This window comes from Orcinus orca, chromosome 4, assembly GCF_937001465.1.
Source record: "Orcinus orca chromosome 4, mOrcOrc1.1, whole genome shotgun sequence".
In the NCBI taxonomy this organism is placed as follows: Eukaryota; Metazoa; Chordata; class Mammalia; order Artiodactyla; family Delphinidae; genus Orcinus; species Orcinus orca.
In genome coordinates, this window is record NC_064562.1 from 124,986,135 (window position 1) to 125,006,699 (window position 20,565).

The 20,565-nt window shown below is 41.1% G+C and overlaps 1 protein-coding gene across 1 annotated transcript; it reads left to right on the plus strand.

The window, feature by feature from the left end:
• Positions 1-15,758: 15,758 nt before the first annotated feature.
• On the plus strand, positions 15,759-16,689 carry LOC101282898 (40S ribosomal protein S2-like). The gene has a single exon (XM_033427757.2). The coding sequence runs from the start codon at positions 15,775-15,777 to the stop codon at positions 16,321-16,323; it is 549 nt and encodes a 182-aa protein (XP_033283648.2). The 5' UTR covers positions 15,759-15,774; the 3' UTR covers positions 16,324-16,689.
• Positions 16,690-20,565: the final 3,876 nt, after the last annotated feature.

Consider the following 20,565-nt stretch of genomic DNA (forward strand, 5'->3'; position numbering starts at 1 on the left):
CCGGATTAACACGTTTCTGAGCTGGGAATTTTCCTCCACAGTTGGAAGTCTGAAGAGAGGCAGAGAATGCTGTTTACCACACATACTGAACGCTTGGGCAAATAGAGGTATAAAAAAGAGGAATGAGATAACGGAGGTTATGAGGAAAGAAAGGCTGTGTACAAACTAGGAGGCAATATAGAGAAAAATAGAAAATTGGCATTTGGAGTCTCATAAGAAATGACTTGGTTGGGGATGGTAAAAAATGATGTTCATAAGTATGATGAGAAGAGTCATTCAAATTCTGCTGCTTTGATTTGCTTCATTCTTCTATTAACAAATCTGACCTGTAGCAATTGGTCGTTTAGGTTTTCCCATTAACTTTAAGTTTTAACTTCTGCTTTTCAAATCCTTGTGCAACTTTCTGTGTTTGCTAAATTACTCAACAGATTCATACAGCATCGCTTGCTTGTGTTTGCTCTGCGCTGGAAATGATAATGAAATTATCTGTACTTCCTGCTTTCATGAGCTAGTTGATACGGATAATTTTTTAAGCAACTAAAATAGAGAGGAAATAAAGATAACAAATGCAAGAAAGCAGAAGCTTCAAGGTCCTCTGCCTCTAACAGCTCTTTTAACCCCCTGCCATATTAGAACTCTTGGAACCAGCTTTTGTTCCTTTCTCATTCCAAACTCACAGCTTTCTTTCAATTTCTCTCTTGGACTCCAAATGACTTTTTATTCCTTCACAATTGTTACCATCTTGTTATTCAAAATCTGTCATAAAACTCAGCAGAGTTCTTAGAAAATAAGGCAAATAGAAAAATCTGGACTTCGGTGATCACTCGGATCACTAAAGCAGTCACTCTACCTGCTCAAGAGTGAACGAGGGAAAAGAGCCTTTATAATTCTAGCCCTGTAGCTGGACAACCTTAGAGATACAACGTATCTCAAAGGTCTTCTAGTTCCATGCTCAAAGTAGAATTTTCTCTCCCAAGTCTCTGAACAGGGTCTTTTGGCTTCAGCTTTCGACTTAAGACTTGTGGTCACAGGGAGCTTGGTACTTCAAAAGACAGCTTGTAATGCCGTTGGAGTCGTAAGAAAATTTTTCCTTACAATGAGCTGTTCACAGCCACCCACTGGGCTGGCTCTGACATCTAGAAAGATCAATTCTTTATCTAATCCTTAAAATATTAGAAAATAGTGTCTCCTTTTTCAAGATGTATCTTGAGAATCTTCTTTTCCAGGAGTCAAATACCCCTGCTTTTGTTGCCCGTTCCTCTATTGATTATATTTTCAGACGTAGTTCAGACTATGCCTCTTTGGGGGTCTGACTCCAGGGTGTCAGTACCCTCAGTATCCTTTTCTTCCCCCGCCTAAATATTTATTTATTTATTTATGTATTTGGCTGCGTTGGGTCTTAGTTGCAGCACGCGGGATCTTCATTGCGGCACACAGGATCTGTAGTTGCGTCATGCAAACTCTTAGTTGTGGCATGTGGGATCTAGTTCCCTGACCAGGGATTGAACCTGGGCCCCCTGCATTGGGAGCACGGAGTCTTAGACACTGGACCACCAGGGAAGTCCAAAGGTGCCAGGATCCTTTTTGACATGAGGTGTCCAAACTGAGCTCCACACTCCAGATGTGGCCCAGGTCCTGTGGAGAACTAAGTGATTTATTTCCCTTTTTGCACTCAACTTCCCAAATCTTGTTAGTTTCGATAGCAACTACATCACACAGGAAAATCACATAGAGATAATCAGGGATTAGCATCAGACTTGCCCTAACGAAGTATTAAATGTAAAGTTGCCACAGATCATAGGGTATCCATCCAAGATTTGAAGGGAGAGATCTCTGGGTCTGAGGATTGGGCAGGAACGTAAGGAGCTGGTATAGTTCTCTCAGTCCCTTGTCCCAGGGTCTCTCGTCTCTGCTTCTCTCCACTCTGCTTTTCCTCTTCCCTTGACAACATGGCCTCTTCCAGCCATTTCTGTTTCTGTATAACTTTGGCTTTCCTCTGCTCCAGTGTGCCTTGAAACCAGCCTAGCCCAAGTTCCATACAACTTTTCATTTGAAGTACCCACCTCCCCAGCATCCAGCTCAGTGTCTCTCAAATTTTTGTGTCCACAAAATCACACAGAGATCTTGTCAAAAATGCAAAGAATGGTTCCGTAGGTCTAGGAGAAGGAATGTACATTTTTAACAAGTTCCCAGCTGATGTGGATGATGATGGCCCACAGAACACACTTCGAGTAGCAAATCAATCAGGATTGAGTTAAGTTAAACTTGCTTCTGACGTTTGACGCTTATGTCTGTTAAGTTAAAATATTCCAGAAAAGAAAAAAATTATCTTCTTAAAATAGGTTTTTTGTTTGTTTGTTTGTTTGTTCAGTACGCGGGCCTCTCATTGTTGTGGCCTCTCCCGTTGCGGAGCACCAGCTCCAGACGCGGACGCGCAGGCTCAGCGGCCATGGCCCACGGGCGCAGCCGCCCCGCAGCATGTGGGATCCTCCCGGACCGGGGCACGAACCCGCGTCCCCTGCATCGGCAGGCGAACTCTCAACCACTGTGCCACCAGGGAAGCCCAGGTTTTTATATTTTAGATTCTATTCGTCTGTCATTTCAGTGAGGTGAAAGAAAAGAAAGACTTGTTCTCAATCAGATATCTTAAAGGAACCATTTACGTTGCATTCTTTATCTTTGTACCAGGCCCTGAACTAGGTGCAGACTTGCAATTACAAATGGTCAAATGCCCCTTTTCAATAGCTTCCCCAGGTGGGTCTGTATGGCCCTTCCAGGGATCTGTGAGTGTGATTTCCAAACTGTGCAAATGATGTCTAGAGGGGAAATATTGTGGTTCAGAACTAAAACCTATACCCGACACCAGAACCCACAGACCTGCTGCAGGATGCCAACTTCCCCACGTTACGGATACTGGGAACCATGTCAGCGTTTTATTATTTTTACTCCCTAATCTAGATGCTTACTCCATCGTAGTGATACCTAGTCCAATTAGCTTCAATATTTCTTTAGTTTTAAGCACATAGGTAGTTTCTGGAGACTGAAGTATTTGAGTGAGTGTGCAATGGAGAGGGGTTGACGGGGATATAATGAGACAGGATAATGAGAAATTTCTCTGGCAGGAGACTGGGGAGGGTAACGAAGTGATTCTACCTGGGGAGCCTAGGAAGAAACCCTATAGCTGTTCATTTCAAGCCTGGCTTGTCAGAGTTGGTCCTATCATTCATTCAGTTTTAAAAAACTAGTCCTAGAAAAACCACATGATCCATTTGGGGTTGGCAAGAGGTCTTCTATAATTCAGCAAATGGGCACATTAATTTAATCAGAAACTTGGCTTCCTTTCCATCTCTTCGATTTTGCCAATTAAGAGGCATAGCCATGATGGATAGCTTCATTTAGGATGCAAGGAAAATCAAAGTACTCTGGGAGATTTGTTAAGCCCAAAATACACTCACCTGGGACCATTGTAGAGATCAGTTTTCAAGCCCATGAAAAATAAATGGAAGTGTCTTTGTGTGAATCTGTCAGCATCTGTACCACTGCATTATGCATGATCCCAGTCATGTTCGTCTGTTCATCACACGGTTTCAACAAGGGTTTTCCATTTTACCAAATGGGAGAGATCAAGACAGAATCCATAGTTTCCTTACTCTGGTTTTCTTGGCAGGATCCTCTCTTGTCCTTTTTTTTTTTTTTTTTAGCGATCTGTAATTTATATTTGGCTATAGCCACAGAGGTTTGCCTCTTCCCTTAGAAGGCAGTTTTGAAGGCTTATAGTCTTAATGTTTGCTCAATAATTTTTCTTTTTGCATCACTGTCATTTTTTTAAATTTCAAATAAACTTGTTATCATTAGTTTGTCTAAGAGTAGATCTCATCTAGGTAGTTAATAAGTATAACTTTCATGTAGATATTATAAGAAGAAGAAACATTGATCTGATTCCTACCCTCTATTAGTTTATACACATATACACAGATATAAAGCAAATAGCAATCTGGGTTTCTTTTTTCCTAAAAGCAATTAATTTATTCATTTTAGTGCTAGATTATGTAAAATGGAAGCTTGCATTTGAATTACAATTCTAATAAACAGAGTCATTATCATTGCCTAATTAGAACAATTTCTGCATTTTATGGGCATTGAATTTTTTTGGATACCATAGCAAGTAACAAGCCCATGTGCTATTTTTTTTCTACACAAATTTAATCTATGCTAATAGCTATTCAAACTCTTTCAGACTGCTGAATATTTGTTGTTAGTGCTTTTCTTCTCTTGATCAAGATAGTAATTGTCATGGCTTAAAAAATAATCATTTTGTTTATTCTGCCTAGCTCCAAATCTTCTATTCTAATTTGTTTTATACTGCTTGCTCTGTTTCTCTAGTGTTCTCAATTTCTTTTGATTAAGGACTATTGTTTAAACCTTGTGAATGACAGTCATTTATTTGTCACACAAATATATTTTAGTCCAAATCACTACTGATATGGGTTGCTATTGGATTCAAATATTTGATAACTGCATACTATAACTGAAACTTTAACAGTATCTCAGGCAATGGTTTAAGTGGCGGCACCTATAAAACTTACAAAGTTCCATAATGATCAGCTTTCATTTTTTTCCATCATGCTGTTAAATTAGAGACATATTTGTTCAGTGACCAAGACGTCCAAAAGCCAAATCCCTCTCTTTTCCTAAAGAATGACCTTCCTGAAGGAGAATCGAGCTCATTTACAAAATTTTAGTCAGTTGTTCCTTTGTTTCAGGAAAGCTTGGAATTGAGACAAATAGGAGAAAATGTGTAATTTGTGACCTGAAAAGTGAAGAGATGTATATGAACCTGAACCACAACTTTTTCAGTCAGCTTTATAGGCTTAAACAGAGCTGGAAAAATGTTCTTCTGCAAATCTAGATGTCAAGTAAAAGCAAGTTTCTGCTCCAGCAGTGTTTGCAGGCTCTGAACACGTACCACTGGAGGGAGATGAAGTGCTTTCAAGTGGTAGCTAAGTGAACAGTTTATTTTAACGGTTAGGTATTTACTTTTCATCCAACATTTAATTATGGAAATTTTCAAAATGCAGCCAATTGGAAAGAATTTTACAGCGAACAGCCGTAAGCCTACCACCTAGATTCTCCATCAACATTTCACTGTACTTGCTTCATCACATATCTAACCTTCTAGCCACCCCTTGATGGAGCCATTGATTCATCTTATTTTCAATGCATTGCAGACACCGGTGCATTTCCCCTAAAACCCTTCTGCATGCAGGTTATTAATGAGTTCAATATTTGTTTATAGCTTCTTTTTCTTTTTTGGGGGGTTTTTGCATTTTTTAATGTTTTTATTTTATATTTGGATATAGTTGATTTACAATGTTGTATTAGTTTCAGGGGTACAACAAAGTGATTCAGTTATACATATACACATATCTATTCTTTTTCAGATTCTTTCCCACATAGGTTATTACAGAATATTGAGCAGAGTTCCCTGTGCTATCCAGTAGGTCCTTATTGATTATCTATTTAGTTTATTTTTCTATATTAGTAAAATTTACTGAGTTTGACAAAATGAATACATATACCTATGTAGCCCAAACTCCTGTAAAAATACAGAATAGTACCGTCACCCCAGAAAGCTCCCTTATGCCTGTTCCTCCTTCGTCTCTGTCCCGATCTCATCCCCAGGTAACCACTGTTCTGGTTTTTTTCACCATAGATAAGTTTACCTATTCTAGAACCTCAATTAACTGGAATCATATGATATGTATTCTTTTGTGTAAGATTTCTTTCACTCAGCTTAATTTTTTTCTTCATTCATTTTTCTGTGTACCTTGGTAGTTTATTCCCTTATGTTGCTGAATAATATTCTGTTAATAGACCGCAGTTTGTTTATCCGTTCTCTTGTCTCTGTTTATCCGTTCTCTGTTTCCAGTTTACCATCATGAATAAAGCCTCTATGAGCATTCTTACGCCAGTCTTTTTGTGTAAATATATTTTTATTTCTCTCAGGTAGGATTCTAACTGCCAGGTCATAGGCTAGGTGTATCTTTTAGTTTTATAAGAAACAGATTTTTTCTATACTTTAGAAAAAATACAAAACGCTTGTACCATTTTATATTTCCACCAATAATGCATGAGTGGTTTGTTGTCCTATTGTCAGTCTTTTTAATTTTACCCTTTCTGGTGACATGAGTGTTATCTCATTGTAGTTTGATTTCCCAGGTGCTTATTTTTAATATGTTTTAGGAAAAAGACGATTAGAACACCAACTCCATGATTTCAGGTACTTCAGGCTGGAGTCAGGGCCAATAAATAGTCAATTTAAGATCAAGTTCAATAAAAATACCAAGTAAATAATAGTTGAGGTGTTGTATGGATATAGAAAATTTGTGAATAAGTGAAGCTTAAGAAATACTTTATAGAGGATCTTTTTTTGAGACTTCCTCTATTTCCAAGGCTTTTCTTTTCTTTTTTTTGGATCGAGTCAAAAACTCAACATGTAAAAATCTTTAAGACATTTCAATTACCTTTACCCACTACAGAGTCATTGAGTTCTGAGATTAGAATTCTATGTACACCTGGAGTGAAAAAGATTTCAGCGTCATCCTTGCTTTTGAAACCATGCTTTAAGCAGTCTAATTGTATAAAATGGCAACAAAAGAAAACTATTACACAGGCAAAATAGCAAGGAGACATTAGTACTCATTGGAGCCAGCCTGCTAGACTTGCCCCTCAGTTCCACCACTTACTAGCTGTGTAAAGCTGCCAACTTATTTTCTTCTCTGTGTTTCAGTTTCCTCATCTATAAAATGTGGGTGGTAATAGTAACAACTTCATATGAAGCTGTGAGGAATACATAAATAAAAACATGTAAATAGCATATAGTAAGTATCATATAAGGGTGAGCGACTATTATTTTTGTTGTTGTAGGAGAACCAATCAGCCCAAAGAAGGGAAAGATTCCTGTAGGCCAAATGGGGAATGAGGCAGGGGAGTAGATACCTCTAGAAAGCAGAAAGCCCTGTGCCTCTGGAAATGGGCACTATCTTATTATCAGCCTGGGGCTCGTTTCTCCTTATTGCTCTTTCTTTGGGCAACAGCCTTTCCCAGTTATCAGCTTAGATGGGGCTGAGCTCATCTCCTGGACATGTGATCCAGGCCTGGCCAATCAGCATTTCTCATCCCTAAGTTTACATTGACTGGCCCCAGAGATGAACACTTGATCTCAATCAGGATAATAATACTCTATCCTGGGATTTCTGCAGGGGCTCTTGAGAGAGTTACTCCCTCTCTTTTTGCCAGAGATGCGAAGCTGATAAGACATAATGATGGTGCAGCTGGGAGTCATTTTGCCACCCCCTGGGGAGAGCCTGCCAGAGACAGAATCCCACAAAGAGAAATGCAACACTGGGTAGTGAGAGTGAGAGAGGGAGGGAGAGAAAGAGAGAGACATAGAGGGACAGAGACGGAGAAAGATCACTGCCATTTTAACGACTGGCCCCAGCTATACTGATCTGACCTTACCATCTGTGGACTACTCAGTACCTTTTTTGCCTAAGCCATCGTGAGCTCGGTTTCTGTTATTTGTGGATCCTGATGAATACACCGTTTATAATCAAGGGCACATTTTTGCAAGATAATTTCTTTGAGTTTCGGAGGCTTTGCTGTGTTTACGTAAATATCTTTCTCCACTGAAACTTCTGTAGGTTGTTTGTGTAGGCTACGTGGAGACACTGCCAGAGCGAGGTTTATGAAATCCCCCAACAGATCAGGAGGCAGGTGTAGAGAGAAATGATGCCAATTGGTTTATTGTGTAGCAGCCGTGGAAACCAGGAGGAGACCCTTCGTTCTCAGGGTCATCTGTATTCGGTGGAGCAGAGTGGGATGGGGGAGTGGGGTAGGGTAGGATTCTTGGGCAAATCTACCCTCCGTAGATATTTCCCTGGCACTCCCCGTGGGATGGGGAGATAAGAGATCTGCTTTCCTTTCCTTCTCTTTTCTCAGTCCACTTCTCTCAGTTGTTGCTACTCAGACTACTAGACTTGTGCCTCCAGGAGTCCTCAACACTTTTTGATAACATTCTGATAACAATACTCCCTTATACTCCTGGACAAATATGCAGTAAAAAACATGATGTAATCATCTGATTTCACTCAGCCCAGCCATCTGGAAAAGGTGCCTTTCAGTCATTTGGTTGAACTGGCACTCAGCCTAAGATGACCACATCTATATTTAGTGACGTCCTAATCACAGTGTCGGTAAGTATGGCTTCTCATTGCAAAGCTGGAAAATTGTACTTATTCCTGTTAACATCTCATGTGCCTCAAAGAGTAATTACAGATAATGAGAAAATTTAGGAACCAAGGATTGTGCTTATTACTGAGTGACGAATGGAGGGTGCCTGAAAAGTGTCATGGGGGTTAATTAACCAGGACTGACACTGCCTGCTCGTGCACAGCTCAAGGAGGCATGGTGTGAGCTCTTGCGTGGTACACGCCATCGCAACTCCACACGGGCCTCACTTATGGAACCCCAGCTACTTGGGGAAATGAAGGGAAGTGGTGCTGAGGAATAAGTGGGTTCAAGAGAGTGGGGACAGAAAGCAGTAAAAGTAACCTGGGATGATTAACAAGAATTTTCTAGCTCTGGCCCACTCTCTCCTCACTTTGTTTATACTTTTTTTTTTTTTTTTTGCGGTACGCGGGCGTCTCACAGCTGCAGCCTCTCCCCTTGCGGAGCACAGGCTCCGGACGCGCAGGCTCAGCGGCCATGGCTCACGGGCCCAGCCGCTCCGCGGCATGTGGGATCCTCCCGGAGCAGGGCACGAACCCGTGTCCCCCCGCATCGGCAGGCGGACTCTCAACCACTGCGCCACCAGGGAAGCCCTATTAATTTATTTTTATGTTCACTTCGTTCCTTCAAAAAATGTTGAGACTCTACTTACGTTGCAGGGACTGCACAGAATGCTGGGTATAAAATGACCCACTCTCACAGAGTATTAGACCATCTGGGGACTAGCATGGTGATGATGAGGACAGAACCTGCTTACAGTGTGAGATGCTAGACTCTAACCTGGTCTGCCAGGGTCCAGACAGATGTCCCTGAGGATCTGACACTGAAGCTGAGACAGGAAGGAGGAGAAGGGAGAGTTTGACAGGAGGAAGAGAGAGGTAGAAAGACCACTTCTGACCACAAGAACAGGTGAACGTGCAGGCCCTTGGATGGGGAGCAGCTGGCTCCTTGGAAGAACTGAGAACATACCAGGATGATTGAAGGAAGGGGAACAAGGCAATGGTGGCTGGAGCTGTGAGCTGGAGCCGGTGAGTCTTTCTTGGTCCTGTGTCGGAGGCTAAACTTCATCTAAAAGCTGGCAGGCTTAATGGGAAATTGTAAGTTTTCTTATGATTGGACCTTATCTAGTGTTAGATACACATGAGATTCTTTTCCTTTCATTCTGTAGTTTTAATCCCTGTGAATAAAAAGGAGGCAGAGGAATTTATGAGGCAAAAGAATTAGTAAGTAAGCCAACAAGGACAGAGAACTTAAAAGAAAGGAGTTGGGAATTTCCTTTGTTCCCTTATACCATTTTAGAAGTATTTTTTCCTTCTTTTCTATTTGCATGTTTTGGAAAATAACACACAAAAGCTGTCAAACTATTTTGCGAAATAGATGTCTTTCCAAACTTTGTTAAATTTTTAAGGCTATAACTGACTGAGATTTAAGAGTCTCTTCTAGAATAAGTTGATATTTATAAGGTAGTTACTGGAATTTTAGAACAATGTGGTGATTAAGAGCAGGAGCTCTGATCTCAGGTTAATCAACTTCAAGCCCAGCTTTTTTCAATCACTAGATGTGTGACTGAATATGTTGTTTAACTTTCCTCTTGTTTTCTCTTATCTGTAAAACAGAGACAATATTAACTACTTCATAGGGTTGTTGTGAGGATTATGATATAATGCATTTAAGCAAGGTGTCTGGTAAATAGCATATGATCAATTGTTAATTAACACAAACATTTTAGTGGGAAATTATCTTTCCCACCGTAATAGATTGTGAAATTTTTCATGTTTATTATAATATATACCATTTTATAAATTCATACGTGACAAATGACAGAAAACCAAGTTCACACACGAACAGTAGATAATATATAGATGTTTTGGAAGGCAATCTGAAGGATTAGAAGCTTGGATAAGAATGAATAAATAAGGAATTCATTACAGTTAAATTGTGATAGAATTTAAATATAATAAGACAAACAGCCAGGTTTAAATGGGTAAATAAACAGATGTTAAAAGAAAGGCAATAAGCCTTTTCAGGGGATTCAAAAAGCAATGAAGAGAATTTTAATTGATGCTTGAAAGCAAAGGGGCAGAGAGAAGAGCAGGACAACTAACAAATATCTTCAAGGGCCAGGGAAGTAACACGACCACATCATTCTACCGCATATAACAGACTAGGGAGTTGTGGGCTCTGCATAAAAGCATTCAAATCACAAACTACATGTATAAGAAAAATCATGCTGACCAAACAGTTTGCTACCCCAGGAATAAAGTGATGTCTCTCAAATGAACGGAAAGTAGCAGTGGGAACCCTGAACGAATCCTTTCCACGGCGTGAGTCCTGTTCCGCACCCTCCTGTCTTCCCTGATCCACGTCCCTGCCCCACCAGCAACCATGGGTGCCTACTGATTCATGTTAGCCTGGCCCTGTGGTGCTTGGGAAGACAATCCCCCTCTATCCTGGCAAACCCAGCAGTTCCTTGGTTGGTTATGCTGAGATTTGACCCTAATTGTGGGTGTGATGGCCAAGAGGGAATACAGGGGGCAGATCATGACAAGGGCAAGCAGTGAGGCAGCTGAGAAAGCGAAACCTCTTCAAGTAAGAATGTGTGTGTTTGGGGAGGGGCCTCCACCACAAGCCCCGGGAGTTCATAGGAATCTGGAGGGGGTCTGTCCAGGTTCTCAAGTGCATCTACCCAGAGATCCCCATGCCAATTCTCAGGCTCCCGCTTCTTCCCCTTCAAGGCCCTGACTTTGGTCTTTGCTGGGAATCCAACCCTCTCTCAACTTCTGCTGTTCTTACCATTAAGTCTTCCAGCTGCAGGAGATGAGGGTCATTGTAAAAAGCTGCCAGAGGTTCCTTCTTTTCTTGCTCTCATACTTTGCTTTAAACTGTTAATCAATAGACCTGTCAGTCACTTTCTCTTGTTTAAATTTCCCAGGCCTTACAGTTACTCTTTCCCACATACCCTAAATGCCTATCTCATTGAACCAGTTAATGGGCCGCTTTCCACCCAAATCCCAACCCGGTTCTCCACAGGTAAAGGTCTTAGCAATCACCAAGCTGGGAACTAGCAGCCCTCCACCTCCCACCAGTGACATGAGCCTCCTTTCCAACTGGCCAGGTAGGGATGCAGAGCGTTCCACCCTCAGCGTTGCTTCCTGGGACCAAATGCTATACCCCCCCTCTTAGGTTGGATTCCCTGGAAGGAGCTTGATGTGCAGTTTCTTGCTCAGGTTATTTATTGGAAGAAAGCTTTCTGGAGAAGAGGAGTAATCAGGGATAGGGCAGAGAGGAAAAACTAAACAAGGGTGTGATGTAAGCTAGAGACCAGCTTTCCCCTGTGGAAGATCTGGGGCAGGAATTGCACTGCAGGACTGACCCCCCCCCCCCCCCCGGGGTGAGTGGGCCCATCTTTTGTTTCAGCATCAGTCGGTAACTGATGGCGGTCCGCGTTGTCTGTGCCCACGCCCACAGCCCCAGTACACACGCAGAGAGAGTGGGCAGCTCTCCAGTGAGTTGTTATCAGCTGCTGAATGAATTTCTAGGCCCTAGGTGGAGCGCCCCCTTCCTGGGGTGCCGCATCAGCAAACAGACACTTAAATAACTTGTATGTCCCTGTAAATGCTTCGCTTGACCGGAAATGCAGTGTATCCAGCCAGCCAATCCCCTAACGCCAAGCCAACTCTGGACTCTACTTATTTCCTTGTTCTCACCCCGGACCAGGTTGACTACGTGGCCCCTGCCAATCAGATGTTTTCTATTTGTCTCTTCCTTGTTCGTTATTTTTTATCCTCTGAAAGCTTCCTGGCTTCTGACCCAATTTTCAGTTCTTCAAGTGGAGACTGGCTGCGTCTTGACATTGTTTGTGTCACTGACATTGTTTTCCTTAATCATCCTTTAACCGAGCAGCTGGGGGGAGGGGCGCTCCAGGTGGTAGTGGGTGGGGCGCCAGCAGCCTCCCTCACGGCTGTCGTTACTATCATGATGGATGATATTATTGAAGAGCAGTTTGTAGTTTTACAACTGGAAAAATTTTCCCTTTCACGGTTGATGTGAAGCTGACGGTAGCTCTTTTCTTTCTGCTAAAGGCAATGTTTTCCTTAATGTTAGGCCGGAATGTTCTAACTGGAAAAGCCTTTTAATTTGAAGGGGAAAAGCAAGTGAAATTTATTAAATAGAGTGTTAATAAAAAGGTGTATGGTAGTAATTTTTCTCTTCTCTTTCCCCACAGGCCTCCTAACGCATTCCCCTGACACTCCTCTCCTAAGCATGTTTGTCTGCTGGTTTCTGAGGTAAGAAAACATTTTTTTTTTTTTTTTTTTTTGCTCAGCTGTAATCCAGGCAAAGGTTTCTAAGTTTGTGAATTAATCCACTGTCTCCTGCTTACAGCTAGCTAAGAAGGATACAGTATCATATTATATATTTACCAAAATACACACTTCAATATGTGAGCCAGAATTAATTTACATTTTGGGTAGAAAAATCCATTTTGCCTCAATCATTTCATGTAAGCACCTGAGAAATTGTTTTTCTGAAAGCTGCTGGGCAACTTCCAGAGTGATCTATGGAACTATACACGTGACTCTATTTGTAATTGACAAGCAAATAAGTCTCAGGCATGTTCTTAGGGTTTCAAGCTACTCTGACTAGTCCTCATGGCAGAAAAGGAAAAAAAGTACTTTTCTGAAGGTAACTTTCATTTTCTTCCCACATTCGGCATACGTGAAGGAATTTAGGGGAAATTTTGCATTTAATGAAACCCATTTATAAGTTTTTCTTATGAAAATAGTATACCGGTTGCAGCAATCATGGGGACAGGAAGTACTCAATCTTTGTTCAAGTCTTTGGTTGTGAGTATTAGAAGTGAGAGCTGCTGAGGTCTGTGGTATAGGAGGCGTGGGCTGAAGAATCTTGTTCAAAGGGAGACTTACACATTTCAGCGTAAGTCTAAGACCACAAGTAGATACGACCTTTCAGGGAAAAAAATGCCGAAGAGGTGGATTGCTTCCCCTGCCAGGAGAGAGAATTTTTGTACAGCTCTCAGGAGAGCAATCCTGGTCCAGCAGGGGTTTGATTGATTTGCAACTGGATAGGTACTCACTTGAAGAAAGTGTTCCAGAAATATTTGGAAGTTATGGTTTCTCTATTGGACTGCCTTGAAAACTTGTGTCCCCACAGGTGCTGTGTGATCTGTAAAAACTGTAGTGGCTCGTGAGCTTTCGGTGGTGGGTGATGAAGGGTGATGGTGATATGCTGAAAGAAATCAAAATTCTTTGTTTTGGTCAGGAATGGTAGCTTGGTTTGCTGTATACTAGCTAATATTTACTGAGGGCTCAGGCTGTACCAGGCAGTATCTAAGAACTTAAATGTATTTACTTATGAGGGAGGTACTTTTACTAACCATGTTTGATAGATAAGGAAATTGAGGCAAAGAGAGGTTAAGTAACTTGCCTATAGTTACACAGCTAATTAGTGATAGAGTAAGATTTATATCTAGCTACTTTAACTCCAGAGCACATGCTCTTTACTGTTTTGCTACACAGCCTCCAAGGGCATAACCATAACCAGGAGGAGGCATTATAGGCTTACATCATTCAGGTTACTTTGAAGCGAGACAGTGTCCCAGCAAAGAAGTTAAGTGAGGAATTGGATTATCTTCTGGTGAATTCAGTCAATCCTATTTGTCAACCCATCTATTTTGAAACAGTCAAGTTGTTGATGATGGTGTCTAAGTCCTCAATTACTGTTTGTTTGGGTTTTTTTCACCTGGTTTCCTAAATTCTCCACTTCGTTGTATTGACTGAATTTGTACCAGCTAAAGAGAACCAAAGTGCAGTGATGCAAATGAAGTAGGCTGGATCTAACCTTGAGCGTATTTCTCTTTGCCAACGTGGAATTTGGAGACACGTGTGTAACTTTAATTGGGAAAAAGTTGGAGTCAGCATGACCCTCAGAGATCATCTGGAGATGAGGAACCTGAGGATCACTGAGGGTCAGAGACTTGCACAGGATCACACACAGTGGTTCACAGAGGGGCTTCAAGGGAACCTAGGATGCTCGCTTTCTAGAACAGAGCTCTTTCCACAATGGTGCTCTGTGACCTGAAGAAGCTGAAAAGTAACAGTGAAGAGTAACAGCTCTGGTGACAAGGCATTTGCTGACAAAGAGGCAGAATCCAATAGTGAAACTGTCCTATTAGAAGTCTCCTGGGCCATTCATCCAGAGAGAGCCCTCGGGGAGGAACACGTTTGGCTCACGTTTACTCTTTGGTACAATAGATGCCTGACAATGAGGTGGCTGGGGCTGGTTAGGAGGGTGATAATGACAAGTTGGCAACCAAAATAAGAATAACCCAGATTTATAACTTGAAACCTGACCCAAACCACAGTGCAAAACAAGGGACTCTCAAATGCCAAGGACCTCAAGGGATTTGATATCTCGGGAAATTAGGCCAATCTACTCTTCATATGTCTAAGTCTTTTGAAGAGATCATGATACTGTAATCCTACCTTTGACAGTTGTGGAATAGTGCAATTGTGATTGATTTAAAGTCACAGGAAAAGTATCCTATCTCTAAAAATTAATTTAAAACGTCACAGCCCCAAAGACTAAATGTTAGTATCTCATGTTTCTAGGCACATAAATATTTACTGACCAAATAAGTGTTTGCTCTAGCCAGTACATTACATCCCTGGCTAATCGTTATCTATTTTTATGTGAAATAAAAATTTTAAATTATGATCAAAACACTTCTTTTAAGTTACTTAACGAACATTTAATTAAATAACTGCTGGTTAGTATCATTTGCGTAATAGTTTTTGGACTGCTTTGTACAATCTCTTTAAAGTCTTGACTAGGTTTTTGTTAATAGTGAGAACATAACTGATGCCTTAAGGTTTACATGCCTCTAATATTCTGTACAATTAAGTTTCTGCTTTTCTATTCAGCTCACCTTGTTAGATGGGGATAAACTATCTTGTACCAACTTAACGGGAATATTGCAGAACCAGTGAGGAAATGCCCCAAGTGCTTTGATAATCTTACCTGTGTGTACCTGGTGATATTCATTAAAATGTCTTTCGTGAGCGGCACGTAAGTGGGTTTTTAGTCTTTGAAATAAGTTGATTTTCAACTTGATCATGTAGTTAAATTCAGCTTCATTTTGAAATGTAAGTATTTTAGAGTAGAAAAAATGGGAAATTTCCCCCACTAAAAGAAACTATGACTCCTTGGAGAAATGCTTGATTCTGGGTCTGGGTCAGGAAAAGCTCAGGTGAGCTTGGGACTTCCTGTTCTGCCCAAAGGAGAGGAAGCTCCCAAAGACGTCTGAGGACGCGCCAAAGGGACACAGCAGCCGTTCTAAAGGGTGCCCACTGCCTAAAGACGCGATGCGTTGGGCAGCCAAAAAAGAATAATGGCTACAATTGTTGAAACATGTGGAAAATATAAAAAATCCATGAGTTCATTGCTTTTTTTCCATAAAAGCACCAAATGGCAGATGCCGCCGGTGCTATGGGAGGCCCCGGGGGCCCTGGAATGGGAGGCCGCGATGGCTTCCGCGCAGGCTTCTGCAGCGGGGGCCGGGGCCAGGGTCGCGGTCGGGGCCGGGGCAGAGGCTGCGGAGCTCGCGGAGGCAAGGCCGGGGACAAGGAGTGGCTCCCCGTCACCAAGCTGGGCCGCCTGGTCAGGGACGTGAAGATCAAGTCCCTGGAGGAGATCTCTCTCTTTTCTTTGCCCATCAAGGAATCTGAGATCACTGACTTTTTCTTGGGGTCATCCCTCATGGAGGAGGTTTTGAAGATCATGCCTGTGCAAAAGCAGACCCGTGCTGGCCAGCGGACCAGGTTCAAGGCATTTGTCGCCATCGGGGATTACAACGGACGTGTTGGTTTGGGTGTGACGTGCTCTAAGGAGGTAGCCATTGCTATCACTGGGGCCATCATTCTGGCCAAGCTCTCCATCGTCCCCGTGAGACGAGGCTACTGGGGGAACAAGATTGGCAAGCCCCGTACCGTCCCCTGCAAGGTGACTGGCCGCTGAGGCTCTGTGCTGGTGCGCCTTATCCCTGCCCCCAGGGGCACTGGCATCGTCTCAGCCCCTGTGCCCAAGAAGCTACTGATGGTGGCTGGAATTGATGACTGCTACACCTCTGCCAGGGGCTGCACTGCCACGCTGGGCAACTTGGCCAAGGCCACTTTTGATGCCATTTCCAAGACCTACAGTTATCTCACTCCTGATCTCTGGAAAGAGACGGTGTTCACCAAGTCTCCATATGAGGAATTCACTGACCATCTTGTAAAGACCCGCACCAGAGTTTCCCTGCAGAGGACTCAGGCTCCAGCTGTAGCCACCACATAGTTTTCTATAGGAAAAATAAAGTGAATGAAGCTAGTTTAAAAAAAAAAATCCATGAGTTCATAAAGAACGAAAAAAAGAAGAGAGCCAAAGGAAAAAAGAACCTCAAAACTCATCTGTCACCTTTGGAAGTCACTGCTGTACCAGGCTGATACTCTGATAATCATCATTTAAGGAAAGAATTAAGGATTTATCCTACCTTACCTGTATAGTTTCCTACATAAATTGTATTTTGGAGTGCCCAAATTGCCTGAATTGATGAAGAGTGATTATTTTTTCTTTTCCATTATAGTTTATTCCAAGTTATTGAATATAGTTCCCTGTGCTATACAGTAGGGCCTTGTTGTTGATCTATTTTAGATATAGTAGTTTGTATCTGCTAATCCCAAACTCCTAATTTATCCTCCTCCCCCCTCAACCACTTTCCCCTTTGGTAACCATAAGTTTGTTTTCTATGTCTGTGAGTCTGTTTCCATTTTGGAAATAAGTTCATTTACATCAGTTTTAAGATTCCACATGTAAGTGATATCATGATATTTGTCTTTTTCTGCCTGACTTCCTTCACATAGTATGATAATCTCTAGGTCCATCCATGTTGCTACAAATGGCATTATTTCATTCTTTTTTTATGGCTGAGTAATATTCCATTTTATCTATATCTGTATCTATATACCACATCTTCTTCATCCATTCATCTGCTGATGGATATGTAAACTGTTTCCATGTCTTGACTATTGTAAATAGTGCTGCTGTAAACATTGGGGTGTATGCATCTTTTCAAATTAGCATTTTCTTTGGATACATGCCCAGGAGTGGGATTGCAGGATCATATGGCAACTCCATTTTTAGTTTTTTAAGGAGCCTCCGTACTGTTTTCCATAGTGGCTGCAACAATCTGCGTTCCCACCAACAGTGTAGGAGGATTCCCTTTTCTCCACATCCTCTCCAGCATTTGTTATTTGTAGGTTTTTTTTAACATCTTTATTGGAGTATAATTGCTTTACAACGTTGTGTTAATTCCTGCTTGTAGATCCCTTAATGATGGCCATTCTGACCGGTGTGAGTTGGTACCTCATTGTAGTTTTGATTTGCATTTCTCTAATAATTAGCAATGTTGAGCATCTTTTCATGTGCCCATTGGCCATCTGGATGTTTTCTTTGGAGAAATATCTATTCAGGTCTTCTACCCATTTTTCGACTGGACTGTTTGATTTTTTGTTATTGAGTTGTATGAGCTGTTTGTATATTTTGGAAATTAAGCTCTTGTCAGTTGCATCATTTGCAAATATTTTCTCCCATTCTGCAGGTTGTCTTTTCATTTTGTTTATGATTTCCTTTGCTGTGCAAAAGCTTATAAGTTTGATTAGGCCCAATTTGTTTATTTTTGCTTTAATTTCTATTGCCTTTGGAGATTGACCTAAGAAAACATTGGTATGATTTATGTCAGAGAATGTTTTGCCTATGTTCTCTTCGAGGAGTTTTATGGTGTCATGTCTATATTTAAGTCTTTAAGACATTTTGTGTTTATCTTTGTGTAGAGTGTGAGGGTGTGTTCTAACTCCGTTGATTTACATGTGGCTGTCCAGCTTTCCCAACACCACTTGCTGAAGAGACTGTCTTTTCTCCATTGTATGTTCTTGCCTCCTATGTCCAAGATTAATTGACTGTAGGTGTGTGGGTTTATTTCTGGGCTCTTATTCTGTTCCATTGGTCCATATGTCTGTTTTTGTGCCAATACACAAATGTGTCTTTATTACTGTAGCTTTGTGGTATTGTCTGAAGTCTGGAAGCGTTATGCCTCTAGCTTTGTTCTTTTTCCTAAGGATTGCTTTGACAATTCTGGGTCTTTTGTGGTTTCATATACATTTTAGGATTATTTGGTCTATTTCTGTGAAAAATGTCATGGGTAATTTAATAGGGATCACATTAAATCTGTAGGTTGCTTTGGGTAATATGGCCATTTTAACAATATTAATTCTTCCAATCCAAGAGCATGGGATATCTTTCCATTTCTTTGAATCATCTCCAATTTCCTTTATCAATGTTTAATAGTTCTCAGCATATAAGTCTTTCACCTCCTTGGTCAGATTTATTCCTATGTATTCTGTTTTTTTTGCGGGGGGGATGTGATTTTAAAGAGGATTGTTTTTATGCATGTGCAGGACTGCAAGGACTCCACCCCCTCCCTGCAGACCAGAATCCTATAAAGAAGCCCCACCCATGGCCTGTCAGGAAGAGCGTGTCCTCGAGAGCTCAAGCTTGCACTTCTCCATTCTTTGATCGAAAAATAAAGCTTTCCTTTGCTTCTGCACTGAAAAAAAAAAAAAAAGATTGTTTTTACTTTCCCCTTCTGATGTTTCATTGTTAGCATAAAGAAGTGCAACAGATTTCTGTATGTTAATCCTGTATCCTGCTACCTTGCTGAAGTCATTTATCAGTTCTAGTAGCTCTTGTGTGTAGTCTTTAGGCTTTTCTGTATAGTATCATGTCATCTGCATATAGTGACAATTTTACCTCTTCCCTTCCGATTTGTTTTTATTTATTTTTTATTGAAGTATAGTTGATTTACAACGTTATGTTAATTTCTGCTGTAGAACAAAGTGACTCAGTAATACACATATACACATTCTTTTTTATGTTCTTTTCCATTATGGTTTATCCCAGGATATTGAATATAGTTCCCTGTGCTATACAGTAGGACCTTGTTGTTTATCCATTCAATATGTAATAGTTTGCATCTACTAACCCCAAATTCCCAGTCCATTCCTCTCTAACCCCCACTCCTCCTTGGCAATCACAATCCTGTTCTCTATGTCTGTGAGTCTGATTCTGTTTCATAGATAAGTTCATTTGTGTCATATTTTAGATTCCACATGTAAATGATATCATATGGTGTTTGTCTTTCTCTTTCTGACTTATTTCACTTGGTATGATCATCTCTAGGTCCATCCATGTAGATGCAAATGGCATTATTTCATTCTTTTTTATGGCTGAGTAATTTTCCATTGTATATATAGACCACATCTTCTTTATCCCTTCATCTGTCGATAGACATTTAGATTGTTTCCATATCTTGGCTATTGTGAATAGTGCTGCTATGAATGTAGGGTGCATGTATCTTTTTGAATTCGTTTTGTCTGGTTATATGCCCAGGAGTGTGATTGTTGGTTCATAGGGCAACTCTATTTTTACTTTTTTAGGGAACTTCCATACTGTTCTCCATAGTGGCTGTATCAATTTACATTCCCACCAACAGTGTAGGAGGGCTCCCTTTTTTCCACACCCTCTCCATCATTAGTTATTTGTAGACTTTTTATTTATAACATCTTTATTGGAGTATAATTGCTTTACAGTGGTGTGTTATTTTCTGCTTTATAAAAAAGTGAATCAGTTATACATATACATATGTTCCCATATCTCTTCCCTCTTGCATCTCCCTCCCTCCCACCCTCCCTCTTCCACCCCTCTAGGTGGTCACAAAGCACTGAGCTGATCTCCCTGTGCTATGCGGCTGCTTCCCACTAGCTATCTGTTTTACGTTTGGTAGTGTATATATGTCCATGCCACTCTCTCACTTTGTCACAGCTTACCCTTCCCCCTCCCCATATCCTCAAGTCCATTCTCTAGTAGGTCTGTGTCTTTATTCCTGTCTCACCCCTAGGTTCTTCATGACCTTTATTTTTTTCTTCTCTTAGATTCCATATATATGTGTTAGCATATGGTATTTGTTTTCTCTTTCTGACTTACTTCACCCTGTATGACAGACTCTCGGTCCATCCACCTCACTACAAATAACTCAATTTTGATTCTTTTTATGGCTGAGTATATTCCATTGTATATATGTGCCACATCTTCTTTATCCATTCATCTATTGATGGACACTTAGATTGCTTCCATGTCCTGGCTATTGTAAATAGAGCTGCAATG

What these genes read in the sequence shown, in the direction of transcription:
- LOC101282898 (XM_033427757.2), top strand. Translation starts at nt 15,775, where the DNA reads ATGGCAGATGCCGCCGGTGCTATGGGAGGCCCCGGGGGCCCTGGAATG.